The following is a 15653-nucleotide window of genomic DNA, read 5'->3' on the forward strand; positions in this document are numbered from 1 at the left end:
CTCGATCCGCAGCTGGGGGCCGCAATCACAGTCCATGTAAGCCTGCAAAATGGGAGGCACAGAAACTCTGGGAAAGGGGTCAGCTCACTGACACAATGGTGTCAACTGTCAAGAGAACAACCTCGCACTCATTGTCAAGAAGACCAGTGATCTGATCGTTGACTGCAGGAAGGAGAGAAGAGATCACACTCCTGCCTACATCGACAGCATTGCAGTGGAGAGGGTCAGTGACTTCAAGTTCCTTGGCATGCACATCGCAGAGGACCTCACATGATCCACACACCACATACGTGGTGGAAAAAGGCTCAGCAGTGCCTGTACTGCCTCAGACGGCTGAAGAAATTCCGCATGAGCCCCCGCATCTCCAGGGCATTCTACAACAGCATCATGCCATTCAGGTGGCTCTCCACCAAACAGACTACTTCAGACTACTACAGACTGGCAGTCAGGTCTGATGTGGAATTTTCAGGTGTCCAAAAGTTGTGGTCGCCACACCGCACAAAGTCACAAACTATTGCAAACGGTCGGCCGATGGCACCTTGTTGTGCGCATGCGTCAGAGGTAATCAGATGAAATAACTGTCCACACCAGGAGGTGGCAGTAGTCTGACAGGAGCCTGCAGTCCTCAGACAGCTTGGACCAAAACAACAACACAGTGCATTTTTTGCGCTAGTGTAGCATGCTTTGCTTTGGAGTTGATCGGTATAGGAATTCAGAGTTGAGAATATGGTATCTAGTGTATCTAAATGTGTGACGGGCAATGTCTCTGGCTTATCTAGGCTTGCTCCTGCACCAGAAGTAGATGAGAGGTCTACTTCTCTACGGAGCCTGTTATCAGGCAGGCAGGCAGTACTGTCATATGTATCAAAAGCTGAACGAACAGGCCAAGGGACATTTTCCACATCCAGGCTGAACAGGCACTGAGCCATGTTTCCTTCTTCCTTCTTGGCAACACAGGCTGTCACACTGGCACTATCACTTTATGACCGTGAATGCACGTCATTGCCATTACACTTTGCACTGTCACTTTATGTATATATGAGTTGACTATGAATATACTCCAAAGGATCTCTCTTACTTGCATAAGAGACTGAGGTACTCTGCCTTATTTATTTTAATTGTATTTGTTTTTTGAGAACACACCTTATGTATATTTGTCATTGCTGTAACTGCAATTCATGGGCACCTATTTAGAAAATAGAACTCAGTCAGTGTTTCTTTTGTCAGACTTAGTCACATGATAGAATTCATGATGAATATAGGTGAAGTTTCCCTTTAATGAAGAGGTTCTTAGCACACTGCTGCTGTCCCTTGACTGTGTTCCAGAAATATGCATACCCAGCGGATGAGCTTATGCCTCTGAGCTGCAGGGGGAGGGTGCGTGGCCTGGAACCCAACAGAGGAGACATAGATGACTCCTTGGGGAAGTAAGTACACCTACAGCTAGAGCGGTGGTTCTCAACTTGTGGGTCGAGACCTCCAGAGGGGTCCCCACATGATTTTTTTGGGGGGGGTCCCCAGATTTAAGGACTTTTAAGACCTTTTTAATACTTAAAAAAAAGGGGGGAAAGACCATTACTGCATCAAAAGTAATCAACAAACTATACTATAAAAACTGGTGAAACATTGTCCAAATTGTCAAATAATATAGGAAAGACACAACAATTGGCATTGTAAACTTGTTGTAGATTTGCTATTTTCACAATATTTATCTGTGGAGCCGAGTCATTAAATGTAACGCCTCAACTCCTACAATTCCAAGTGCTTGTCAGAGTGGGGGTACCCAGTTCAAATATGATTATTTTGGGGGTGTATTTGATACATTGTCTCTGGTGTGGTTTTACTAGTTGCAGTTTGATCCCATCCCTAACCCTATGACCTTCTCTTTGTCTCCTAGGTTCTCCCTCACGCTGATTGACTCCCTTGATACCTTGGTGGTGAGTACTTGCCCTGACCCTGTTGTGCATGGCTAGGAGTGGAATTTGTACAAGGCCTCCTGGCTTAAATTATCCTCCAGCCATATTCCACAATATACACACCATGTTTTATAATGTCCTCGCTCTTAAACCTCTGATTTCCATTCGAAACGTGCTGCTGTAGAATGGGTAATGACATAACTGAAGGAGGCAGCCGTTCTAGAACATAGCCGCTAGCCATGTATGCTTCTTCTAAGAGCTCAGTGACTATAAATTGTGTGTGTGTGTGTGTGTGTGTGTGTGTGTGTGTGTGTGTGTGTGTGTGTGTGTGTGTGTGTGTGTGTGTGTGTGTGTGTGTGTGTGTGTGTGTGTGTGTGTGTGTGTGTGTGTGTGTGTGTGTGTGTGTAGGTGTTAAACAAGCTTGATGAATTTGAGGATGCTGTGAGGAAAACTGTGAGAGATGTGCGTCTGGACAATGATGTGGTGGTGTCCGTGTTTGAGACCAACATCAGAGTCTTGGGGTATGTAGCCTTTAAAAAAACATGATTAACTGATGATACTTGTTTATTAGTCTTGTTTTAAATCATAAAGATAACTTTTTGCATCACCACTTGCACCATTAAAAAAAATGTGAATGGTTTAATAGCAGATTCTATTGGGAATTGCAGTTGCTGCCATAGTAGTAGTTTTGAATTTAAGTTTTCTATAGATGCTTTTAATGCTGCTATTTAAAATCACATATGATAATAATAAATATTCTAACCCTAAAGTATAATTTAGTATTTAGTGTAAATAGGGAGGGATATGTGTTCTGCTGCATTTAGTTTTGCTTCACTTTTGTACAAATCCTAAGCATCACCTCTTATATTTTGTATGTCTTTTATATTTGAATGACCTTCTATCCTTGATAATTCCCAGAGGGCTTTTGGGGGCACATGTAATGGCTGAACTGCTGCGTCGGCGTGGTGAGAGGATGCAGTGGTATGAAGATGAGCTGCTACACATGGCGAAAGACCTGGGCCATAGATTACTACCTGCCTTCAATACCACAAGTGGCCTTCCTTATCCCAGGGTATGCCGTTTTTTTATCAGTTGTGTTTGTGGGGCATTCAGAACTACTGCATTTTAGTAGTCATCAGACAGCTACTCTCAAAAAGCCGTTTTTGTGGGAGATACATTTCTTCACCCAGTAACAATGATCAATTCTCATCAAAAATGGTCTCAGTCAAATACAACCAGGGTTGACTAATGTAGGCGGGACAAACCTGGGGATAGGTGAAATAGGTTATACAGCCATATTTTTCTCCTTCTCTGGCTTCCCATCATATACCTGCATCAATTTTGCATTGTTTGTAATATGTACATCAAGTCAGCGGAAATATATTGAATCAAAGGAAGACAAAATTGCCCTGAATGCCACTTAATGGGGACTTAAATGGACATTTGTATTTCATAGTTGACCGTTGTTTATTCAGTCACGATTCCTAATTGTGTTTTTTATATACACTGAGCTGTTGTTGTTTTTTTTGTCTTTGAATCATCAGGTGAATCTGCGTTACGGGGTTCTAAACCCTCTCTCACGTACAGGCACTGAGTCGGACACCTGTACAGCCTGTGCAGGGACCATGATCCTGGAATTTGCTGCTCTCAGCAGACTGTCTGGGGAAGCTGTGTTTGAGGTACGCAGCTATGGGTCACTTTCTGTAACCTCTTTCTCTCTCTAAAACAGGAGTTCCCAAACATTTCAGCTCGAGACCCACAAGAGACATTTTGTGTTTCTGGACCAAAACATCCGTAACATCAACATTTATTATTGACTGTTTGTGTTGACTCATTGATGCCTGTGTATTTTACAGGAACATGCAAGGAAAGCCCTGGATGTACTGTGGGAGAAGAGACAGAGAGGAAGTGACCTGGTGGGAACAGTAATCAACATCCACAATGGAGATTGGGTGCGCAGGGGTGAGGCACCACACACACACACACACACACACACACACACTCACACTCACACTCACACTCACACTCTATAAGCCCCGGTAACCCCAGAGACCGTGGCCGTTCACCAGGAATGTGGCTAACTGTCTGGCCTACGGAGGCTGTTATCCTCTTTTACCAGCTCCCAAACAAAGATCATGCACTGGCACACACTCCCTATGTCCATCTCTCTCTCACACACACACACACACACACACACACACACACACACACACACACACACACACACACACACACACACACACACACACACACACACACACTACTACAAACATACATACATGTGACTGAAAAATCAATCACTCACTCACTCACTCAAATGTGCAGCTGAGAGGGGAGTTTGGAGTTATTTATTGAATTGCGTTATTTTCATTGTCTCACTTTGCAGACAGTGGAGTGGGTGCTGGTATTGATTCCTATTATGAGTACCTGATGAAGGCCTACATTCTGCTCGGAGACAATGTCTACCTGGAGAGGTTCAACACTGTAAGTCACATTTATTAAACAATATTGTACATTTCAAGAAATTGGTAACTGCGTCTGCATTGTGATGTACTGAGATGAAACTGTCATGATCCTACAAATGAGGTGTTTTATTCACATTGTGATTTAAATTATAAGACATTTAATTTGTGTGCACACTGCCAGTAGGCCACATAAATACCTCCATTGCCCCCTCCCCCTGAATAATATGAACTAGATGTCACATCTAGTTTAACAAATACAGGTCAAGAGACCCAAAACGCCAAAGCCTGGTGTGAGGAGATGCTTCGCGGCCCTCACATATAGGCCCCAACCTTATATTGTTCCAATTCTTCTCTTTCTACCTGCCTGGCATTTGCGAGACACTATTGCAGCGCTCTAATTCATCATAGTCTTCGAACATTTCCTTTGTCATCCCTTCTAAATAGTCAATTTCCTCCTCTTGGCTCAAAGTTAATTAAAATAGTTCAGTGTAAACAATATTGTCAGTTGTTCCCTCATCATTACCCTCAATGTACGGCATGACGGCGACCTGGCCTAATTATAGCTCTGCACACACGTCATGCGAAGTCCGGCCTCTCCTCTCCTCTCGGCTCCTCTCCTCCCCTCTCCTCCCTCCCCGCTTTGCTTTGCGGCCCTAACCTCTAGTCACATCCTCCCAACCTCCCAACCTCGGTCACGTGATAAAGAGGTCAGACTTCCTGTATCTGGTTGCTATGGCAACCTGCCAGATCAGGCTGAGGGTCTGATAGGCGAATCAGAGAATCAATCAAACCGAGAGTCCGATCACTGATCGAGGTGGGGTAAGATGCCTAAAACATAGCCATAGCTCTGATCAACAGTCTGTGACGGGTCTTGGAGGCATGTGGAGTGATCCTGTGCTTGCGAATCGCTGCCGAACTTTTGTCAATTATATAGTAGTAAGATATTGCAGTATTTAACATTAATTCTATAATGGAAGTGATGTTTTGGGGGATTATGTGGGCTCTGATTGGGCTGAAACCTTGCCCAAGGTTTGGATTCATACGTCATAGATGCCTGACATCACAGTTCCCGGGTCCAACGTTTCCATTTGGATCCCGAGATCTACATGATTTTTTTTTTTACCAATTGAATTTGTATCTCTACACTTAGCTCATGAATGCAGAGATCTAATCATCTGCTGTTTGTGTACCACAGCACTACAGTGCCATTATGAAGTATATCAGCCAGCCTCCCCTCCTGCTTAATGTACACATGCACAACCCAACTGTGAGTGTGCGTAGCTGGATGGATTCCCTCCTTGCCTTCTTTCCAGGCTTGCAGGTCAGTATTTCTATTAAAAGGCAGGTTTGTCTTTTTGTCTCTAGAAGTCAACTAGTGCAAGATGTAGCAAAAGATTGTAAACAAGATAAACATGACTTTTGTGTGTTGGGGGATAAACCTCTCTAAAATAAGATTCTGCATTCTGTGAGGGAAATATAAAATTGTAATTCAGGTCATTTTATTTTTTCTTAGTGGCCAGAATGGGCTTCATAATTATAAGTTACCTGAGGTGATCTCAAAACTCTCAAAACAAAATGTAAATGGTATTCTGTGTGAAGGGACATATTAGCTATTCTACATAATAATTCAACTTCGCAAATAGTGTCCTTCTGTAGTAGTGTATGCACTACAGTAGTGTCCTCGAATCAATGTTTTGATTGCATTGTGGAAAGGTTTGCTCTCAAACCTATTTTGTTTGTTTGCAAAACAGAAAAGTAACTCCATATCTGGTGTCCTTTTAATTTGTGAAAATTGTTATAATAACGTTAATTTCTTTGTTTCATTGACTTTATATTAAACATTATGCACAGGTTTTGAGAGGAGACCTGAAGCCAGCCATAGAAACCCATGAGATGCTCTATCAGGTTACCAAACAGCACAAGTTTCTCCCTGAGGTAAGTGTTATCATATTTAGGATTTAACCACGTAAACCCTATATACTTCGTTGACTGAGGCGCCCCAGGGTTCTATCCTAGGCTCCCAATTGTTTTCCCTCTACACCAAATCTCTTTGCAGGAAATCTACAAGCTCACAACGCTTTGAGCTTATAGATTGGCTATTTTGCCCAGAATGTCCAGAATAAGGATGCTAGCTAGTTAAACATGATGTGGAACGTTGGTAGAATCTTGGGTTTGATATACAGTAGCTGCCTGTGCATGATATATGGCCAATTTGCTCATCATCTTTATGTGTTGCTTCTGTGCTCTGTGAGTGAAGAGCGCTGAATAGTGATATGCTGCTTATGTTAATGAAATCCCACTCCTGAAATCTGTTATTCCTTACTCTTCCTACAGGCGTTCACCACAGAATTTCGAGTTCATTGGGGCCAACATCCACTGAGGCCAGAATTTGCAGAAAGCACATACTACCTCTACAAGGTAGGTGTGTGTGTGTGTGTGTGTGTGTGTGTGTGTGTGTGTGTGTGTGTGTGTGTGTGTGTGCCTAGCTCTGTTTTTGGTGGCTCTATGAAACTAGATGTATAATGTTACAATATAATACAGGTTATACTGTAGCAAAATAACACAGCTTGTTACCTGTCCAGAGGAAATGGAGCAAGCTGGGTGTCTATGTTCAAATGTTTACAATCCCTCAGCCCTCACCATCTATGTTCAATCTGTTTTATTCCTTGATCAAACATAGTACTGTACGTCCTGTACGACTGTTGGCACATTGTTGTTGGCACCAGCGGAATAGGAACTGGCACCGAAAAGCTGCAGTCTGTCAATCATGTGTGCGTATATGATTGTCAGGCTTTAGTTTCAGTTCATGTTAATAGAGCTCCCCTGATCGCTTGAGGGGCCAAGTACAGACGCAAGGAATAATACAGAGGCCGTATTTTTTCCTTACACCATTTTAATTCCTGCCTGCTGGCAGTGTTATGAATACTGGAGCGTTATGACATTTTCACAATATTTGACCACAGAAATGCCTATCACATTAACTTGCTAATGCTTAATTCCCAAGCCACAACAAGAACATGTCCCGGAAAATGCCTCAAAGATCTTGTAGCCAGCAATGTGAAGTCAGTAAGGGCAGTAATGTTGGTGCATACAGTATCTCTTTTTGCTATTGAGAAATACCTTCATAGAGGAGTGGTCTTATCATCATGTGTTGATCTCTTCAGGCTACAGGGGACCCTTACTATCTCAGGGTAGGACAATCTATTGTGGAGAAGCTGAATGCCTATGCCAGGGTGCCTTGTGGGTTTGCTGCTGTGCAAGATGTCCGCACTGGGACTCATGAAGACAGGTTAGGAGTACAGGCAACATATTACTGAGCACATATTCATTGTACATTTTTTATTTCCCACATCCCACTATGATACAGTGGTTTGAATCTATAATTGTTAAAATGCAATTCTGAGATAAATACAAATTTGCATGCATGTCACTGTCTGTCTAGGATGGACTCCTTTTTCCTGGCAGAGATGTTTAAGTACCTGTACCTGATGTTCTCTGAGAAGAGCCAGCTGCCCTTCGACATTGATGACTATATCTTCACCACAGAGGCCCACCTTTTGCCTGTTTCTCTGTCCACCACCCAGCCTCCCTGCCAGGGCAACAACACCGTAAGGACCATGCTCAATCACTCACATACAGTAGGCTATTCTTACATACTGGCAGCCCAAATCCGATTGATTGCCTATTCCGATTGGAGTCAAGTCTGAACAGGAAGATCACACATGGAAACAGATTTTTGCACATCAAAATTGAACCACATTGTTTGAAATGCGATTCAAATCTAATTTCTAAAGATGTATCTCAGACTGGGCACTCATACGCACATTATGAGCTTGTAAATCTGCTATTTTTGGTGGACGGTGAAGTAAAAAACAATCACACCTACATACAGTATGTCATTACCACAGCAACCAATGTGGATAGGTCGTCAATGACTGATTACAAACATTTGACAGTGTATAGTCAGTTCCAAAGATAAGATTTGAGAAACAAATCTGATTTGCCTGCAGTCTGAAAGCCATAGACACTACACCATTATTGCTGCTACAATGTCTGAGAAGCCATAACAAAATCTATATTTTTAAATATTATCTACCTCTACACAAGATGCAACAATAAAGAACCTTGAACCCTGAACCTAGACTGCTCGGTAAAATTAGCAAACACAAGCTCGCCTACCACATGAACACGAACACATCTGTCTGACGTATTCTAAACACTTGTCAATGCATTCCATTTAGCATCTTTAAGGTCTAAGCACAGTGATTACAATATTTGCATTTACTATGAGTGGCTATAAATGAGAACTAACCAGTTTGTAGCTATCTGAGTCAATTGACTTTCTTCCCACTGTCTTGCAAGTGCCTTCTTGAATGTTTACCGTCTTGTGCTCTAGGAGGCTGCCACCTTAACCCAAGAGGAGGACCTGTTCACATACTCCTGCCCCAGCACCCAGACTTTATTTCCCAACAACCCTTCCTTTGCCAAGACCATACGAGACAGCTACAAGTACCTTACTGGGGTGGGACGGGCCTTCCATTCCTTGCCTGTCAGGTGTGTGTGTCCACTCACAAGGGATCTGTGAGATTTACTACAAGAGTGAATGGATTGTTAGACTGTGCAGCAAACCACAGTAACATTGATTGATTGATGTATGTATGTATTTATATTTCATTAACCTGTATTTGTGTGTACGACTGTACGTCTAATCATCTGTGTTGGTTCTACAGGGAAATTGAACTACCACTCCATGATACTGGTATGGAGCCAGTGGAGTTCCTGAAAAGCATGGGTATCTCACTCACCCCACTGCATGAAGCTGCATCTGGAGAAAGCGTAAGTCTGTGGGTACTTTAGGTACCTTGTACACACACAAACACTTTAAGGATTCAACCTGTACCTGCTCTACATTTCCATACCTATGGCTTGCTGGGATGATTTTCTAGATCCCTCATTACAACTTTCTTGTAGCCTTTAAGTTATTAGCAAGGTAAAGTAATGCGTGCTAAGTAATCTTCTTCATAAGAAACAACATGTGTAAAGTGAAGCATTTGTAGATATAGTAGAGACTGAGACGGTGTGAGAGCACAAAGGCAGTGAAATCTGTGTAAGCATGCACATTTGCGCATGTACAACTGACCAAAAAATCATTTGACACCAGGTAAGGGTAATTACAAGCAACGGGCCAATGCCCTTCATAGAACAGAGTCGACTTTCCTTTAAAACGTACACTGTAGATGTAGAACTGTGTTCATATGTCCTCGGCATTTAGTGGTAAGCTCCTGAAAAGCGAATCCCCCTGGCAAATGGTTATGAACGATTGACACTAGGCCTGTTACCGGTCTGCCTACTACACACGCACACACAGCTACAGTACATGCACACAATCCCCACAATCCCCCCACAAACCCCTCACAGACCTACTATAATATTTAAACACATACCACACACAGGCACCTAAACTTACAGTAGCATATTAAGGCTGCAACACACAAACATATGTGCACATAATTGTATACACACTCACACACACACACACACACACACACACACACACACACACACACACACACACACACACGCACACACACACACACGCACATAGGTGTGTGTATAAATTATATATATTATATATATACATAATTACATAATACTGTATATACATATACTCCACCAAACCCATGCATACAGCACCTCAACGTGTGCTATGATTGACTTATTGATCATTATAACATGTCCCATGTTGTTGACCTATTTTAGGAGCACAAAGGAGTATACAGAGTGAAACTGGTGGCAGAGGTAAGCCAGGCGCCAGAGGAGGAGGTTTTGCCACATATCGTTCAGCTCATATCCCCCCCTTTTCTGGGTAGGACAGTCCTCACCGCTGGACCTGCAAAGTTTGGGATGGACCTTACCAAAAAGGAGCACGTGGTGAGCAATTTTTCATAATATAATATGTTTTGAAATAGGCTTAAAGGGATTGTAGGCAAGTTCAGAGATAAATATTGTCAAACACGGCATCTCCACTCCTGGGCCAGGTGGACTGACTCCTGGGCCAGGTGGACCATTTTCCGCATGGAGCATGTCATTCCCATACTTTCTCTCCCAGTTGCCTCTTTCTCTTAAGCCCAGTACATGCTCCTTCCGACGTCCAAACTTTTCTTCGAAAAGGGAGGTGATATAACTACAAATTGACGTCATTCCGAACTTCTGATGGGTGGTCTCTGGAAAGTTTTGTCGGAACTCGTGCACCTCCAGATGTCCTGACTCTCCGAACTATAGTTCGGAAAGCCTGTCCCAACCGGAAGATTTACCGACGTCGGAAGGACCATGTATTGGCCTTTACTGACCATCAATAGAGGCAGAAAAAGACACACAAAAAAATGAGAGTTTTTAGCAGCATAACATGGAAGAGATAAAAGAAACAAAAATAAATAATAATAATACCATAAAAAGGCACTGTGAAAACAAAAAAAGTACTCTCCATGACTCTCGCTAAAATTTACAGTATTACTGTACTAATAGCCCGAACGAGTTGAGCAGGATTTTCATACCACTAATTAACTATTCAGTTAATTTTGGTAACATTTTAATGACTATGGAAAATACTGGAAAATACTGCTGATTTCTCTTCTTACACAAATCATGCATTTGTCCCCCAGGTAAAGGGGAGCATAGTTAAGGCTTCTCCCTACACAGCATGTGGGCCGATAAATAATGCGGATGAGCTGAAAGGTCATATTGCCCTGGCACTGCGTGGAGACTGTATGTTCGCTGGCAAGGCTCGCAGACTACAGGAGGCCGGAGCCACAGGGGTTATTTTCATTGGTGAGTATTACTGCAGGAACTGAAAGCACATCCGCTGTGAAAATGGACAGATAAATATGTTGGAGCATCTAGTTTTCAGCTTTACAGCAGGTTACATATTTTTTGGACTATTTAACAATATCACCTGGAGAAACGTTCTGTCTTTCTCTTGGTGTCTGCACTAGGGCAAATACGAGTGAAAATTCACGATTGATCCATATTATATATGGGCACAAAATGGAGCTATATCAACTATTACAGATAAAAGAATGTCTGTCATGATCGTGATGTTCTTTTGCTAGAAGTGAGTGCGATCATGCAGTCTGCTCTCTCTCACTTACACGCACGCTCCCCTTCGCTCTATCTTTCTCTCTCTCAGTGTAAGCTGTCCAAATATTTTTTACGGTTCACACTGGGCAAGTGCGAGAGACGGCTCCCTCCTCTACGAGAGTATCTCTATTTTGTGTGTTTGCATGTAGTTATCAGTTTAATTCAGCAGAAATCGAGAAAGCTAAGTGGCCTTTGAAACCCCACTTCCCTCTGTCCCCACCTATTATTTATCCCAGATAACCGTGAGGGGAGTAACAGCGAGGAGACACCCCTGTTCCAGATGGTGGGAGATGGCGACTCCACTGTGGACATCAGCCTGCCGCTGGTCTTCCTATTCAGCCGCGAGGGCGCCGTGCTCACAGCAGCCCTGGAGGAGCACCGTAACGTAGATGTACTGTTGTTGCCAAAGGAGAGGCAGCTGGGACATGGTGAGGGCCATGAGATCCGTCTACATTACAGAACAAATGTATTTACAATTGTATCTGTACTGGTGCTGTGTGTGACACACTTTGATCTGCATTCTATGTATGCCAGGTGCAACACTTATAGTTAACCTTCTTCTACTTAATAATAATAGTATCCTGATTTTACATTGTCTTTCTCCTATTTGCCATCCAGAAAAGCCTCTTGGAATGAACATTAAGTTCCGTTTAGCAGAGGAAGGGGAACTTGATGAAGGGCTGGCTAGAGGACCCACTCTGGAGTTCGTCCTGGAGAAGGGAGAAGTGCTCCTTGAGGAAGAGGAGGAAGAAGAACTCGGAGGAAAGGGGCAGCCAGAGAAACAGTACTGCACAGCAGTCTCAGATGATGGCAGCACTGAGCCATGCTCGGAAGCGGGACAGATTTCCCCTTCAGACTCTTCTCAAAACCTCGACATCAACAGTGGACCAGATACAGATGTTTGATCAGAGCCGATCCCAGAGCAGCCAAATTCCTGTGATCCTCCTGTACTGACAATGTGGCAGCAGCTTCCTAACTGATCTGTGGTCAGTATCCCAAACAGCACGTGCCTCAGAGCCCTCACTGCCATAGACAGAGCTGTGACTGCCACTACCTGCATGTCACTAGCTAGTAATGGAACGGGGGCAGTGTGGGTGTAGTCACTCTCTCAACCAACTCTGTAATTGTGAAACCTTCGAGATGGCTGTGTAGTTAGTAGGCTGGCAGTGATATTCAAACTATTTCTTCTGTGTGGTATGGGTCTCTCTTGGATTTCTTTTTTTAATCTGATGAGACTAAACTGGGTAGATGGATAGGTACAAAAAGAATGAAGTGTAGGTTGAGGTGATATGAAAGTGTTGTCTAAGTGTAGGCACATCATTTTATTTTTGTGCTGATTATGATATTTTGAGAGAATTCAAAGTTCTCTCTTGATGAACACTTAAAAGTAAGGCACGAGCAATGTACTTTTAGTTTTTGATTTTTTGAAATGCAGTTTGTTGTCTACATTATTGCACCTTCTGACTGTTAGAGCTATAGAAATGAATAGGCAGACAAGAGGGTACTTTACCTATCACAGTGGTTTCTCAGTTTAGCAATGTGTGTGGTAATTTCCTCCATTTCAACTAGTTCAAAGTTATGGTAATGAGGGATTAGCTATAACCTGACCAGTTGTCTGCTTTGGTTATAATCTATAACTTCTTCAGTAATGTAATGTTTTTAGATGAAGGGTATAATAATAAGGCCAATTATGAAAACCAGTTGTATTTGTTTTGTACTGGTTGGCTACTTCAGGGAATTTCAAGAGTGAAAGTGACTTGAACTTTGTGCTGAAGTGTGTGTTTGGATGCGTGTGTGCGTGCGTGTGTGTATTTCTACATGTGTGTCTGATTACTGTAACAGTTGCCCTACCTACACCATGACTGACTGTAACAGCACATCACTGCTGTCAGATGAAAACTCTTTTCAGGATATTGACATCCAGTAATTCCTGATAAAAATGTGTGGCCATCAAATGGGTCCTGTGGGCCTTAGGTGTTGACATGTCCTTCTTTCCTTATTGAAGTGTCAAGATGTAAGGCCCACAATGGAAGTACATTTTGACTAAAAATGTTCTAGCTCGAGGCTTCCGGGTGGAGCAGGGTTAAGGTTTCTCCTAGAGCCTGACGATGCCAGATTTTTGGGTCCGATGCTGAGCCCGATTTTGGAAAGACCTAGTCCACCGATTGCCAAGTTCTTGGCCGAAGTTTTCTTGAATTCAGTTTGAAAATATGTAGGTTTTTTTAAACGTTCTATTTGAGAACATTTAACTTATGAGCAAACAACTAAATATAAAATACACACATGAACTAAACTTTATTTTATTTAACCACTTGAGCTCTATTCAAAAACTCTGAAAATAGCAGATCTACAAGCTCACAGCGTCGTGATGCAACATGTTTTTTACTTATAGATCTGCTATTTTTGAAACTTTTTAAAAGGTAAAAAATCTGGGTACATCGGCTGCATAACTACCGATGCCGTCACAAAAGTGAAATAATGGTTGATGTATCAGCCAACGCGATATATCAGTCGGGCTCTAGTTTCTGCCCACCAGTTGGCACTGGATGCATCGTGACAAGTCTAATTCATACTTTATCGCACTGTCAATGATAAATGTGACTCATCACTGCACTGTTATTAATGAGTGACACGATTGTGCAGGTGCAGTGAAGCATAAATTAGGGTTTAGGTTGATTTTCAGTCAGGTTGGTCTCTAGTCCCAGAATGCTATGCACTTTGGAACACAGGCACTTTCTTCTATGGCTTATTCTTACAAGGATGGCTACACAGCCTGTCTGCCTGTGTCTGTTTATGTATGCGCATCAATGCACATATTATCATCAGTAATTTTATGTTAATTGTATTAATTATGAATTTGTTATTTGCATCGGATCACCATGAGATGTTTTTTTTAGCCCTAGTCAAATTGATCAATATTAAAACCCTCAAATGTTGATTCCAAAATACAGTAGACTTCAATATGAGTCATGTATTTTTTGAAATTATAATAAGATTGTTACCAAGACTACTACAGGTTTTCCATGCAATTCAATCTGCCAAAGTTCTGAACTGGACTGGCCATCATCATATCACGAAATATGAAATTCTTGGATTAATCTTGGGACCAGTCCTGTTGGATCTTTTGTCAAGTGATGATATGAGTTGTGTGCTATAAGTCGGTCCCGCCCCAACTCTCCCTTTTGTCTCTTTCTCTTTTCACAAAATTAGATAACCATTACACGGGCATTATTGTGTTTAACAACTGTATGTAAAAATTCTGAAAGATGTATAACTTTTATATGCGGTATCATTCATTTTGTAATTTCCTTTGATCTCACAAACTTTAATTGTTTTGCATGGACCTTTTGTGGTATATAAATGAGGGATGTATGATTCAACTACATTGGAAAGTGAGCTGATGTTTCTGTATAAATGGGTTGTTGTGGTGCCAGAGTATGATTATTTTCGTGCAGTGGACCCTTTGTTGATGCTGCTCAAGTTCATGTATTGTCTTAACGACTTAAACCCCATATGGTTGAAAGGAGTCCCTCAGGGGTCTGTGCTAGTGTATTTTCTGTTTTCTGTTAATGTGGGGAAGGTTTTTGCTGCTGTGAGCTTGTCGATCTGCTATTTTCAGCGAAAGCTTTCCCCACAATACGGATGCTGGGGTTTAAGTGGTTAATCCAAGATGACAGTCTTTATACTTGCAAATATACAAGGCATTGTCAACCTGTATACCTCAAGACTGTGTACATGGCCTTTATGACCATTACTCACTATTTACTCAGAGGAAAGGGCCAGGCGCTAGAAGAAAATATTTTTTAGGTGTTTTTGTTTATCATTATCTGCCATTTGGGAAGGATAAGCCTAATATATGCTTTGTCACACTATAGTGTTGCTTGCCATAAATAACTGATTTACAAGCAAAAGATAATGACACCTTTCATGCGAAAAAGCATAAATTAGCCGTTACTATTGGCGAGAGAAGGTGAAGCTCTAAAAGTGCCAAAGGGACTCATGACATGACATTGATCCTGTTTTTATTTGTGTTTCACATTTTTCTGTACTCTATGAGAAGTATTTATTTATGGACTGTGAGCTATGGCAATCTCATCAATAAATTGACACTCTTAAATTTCCCTTCATTGTCTGT

General features: G+C 42.1%; 1 protein-coding gene across 1 annotated transcript in view; it reads left to right on the top strand.

Annotated features, from left to right (window-relative positions):
- Positions 1-15639, top strand: part of LOC311037756 (ER degradation-enhancing alpha-mannosidase-like protein 3) — a 17764-nt gene extending 2125 nt beyond the window's left edge. Inside the window, exons 3-20 of the mRNA XM_084047042.1 lie at positions 1327-1427; positions 1898-1937; positions 2325-2437; positions 2835-2988; positions 3461-3595; positions 3773-3878; positions 4303-4400; positions 5577-5702; positions 6233-6316; positions 6716-6799; positions 7546-7670; positions 7824-7989; positions 8778-8935; positions 9112-9217; positions 10142-10312; positions 11044-11209; positions 11755-11946; positions 12137-15639. Of these exons, the coding sequence (XP_083903168.1) occupies positions 1327-1427; positions 1898-1937; positions 2325-2437; positions 2835-2988; positions 3461-3595; positions 3773-3878; positions 4303-4400; positions 5577-5702; positions 6233-6316; positions 6716-6799; positions 7546-7670; positions 7824-7989; positions 8778-8935; positions 9112-9217; positions 10142-10312; positions 11044-11209; positions 11755-11946; positions 12137-12423 (2412 nt within the window). The 3' untranslated portion in view covers positions 12424-15639. The remainder of the gene's footprint in view (positions 1-1326; positions 1428-1897; positions 1938-2324; positions 2438-2834; positions 2989-3460; positions 3596-3772; positions 3879-4302; positions 4401-5576; positions 5703-6232; positions 6317-6715; positions 6800-7545; positions 7671-7823; positions 7990-8777; positions 8936-9111; positions 9218-10141; positions 10313-11043; positions 11210-11754; positions 11947-12136) is intronic.
- The last annotated feature ends 14 nt before the right edge of the window (positions 15640-15653 follow it).

Source organism: Gymnoscopelus microlampas, assembly GCF_963454915.1.
Source record: "Gymnoscopelus microlampas genome assembly, chromosome: 21".
Taxonomy (NCBI): Eukaryota; Metazoa; Chordata; class Actinopteri; order Myctophiformes; family Myctophidae; genus Gymnoscopelus; species Gymnoscopelus microlampas.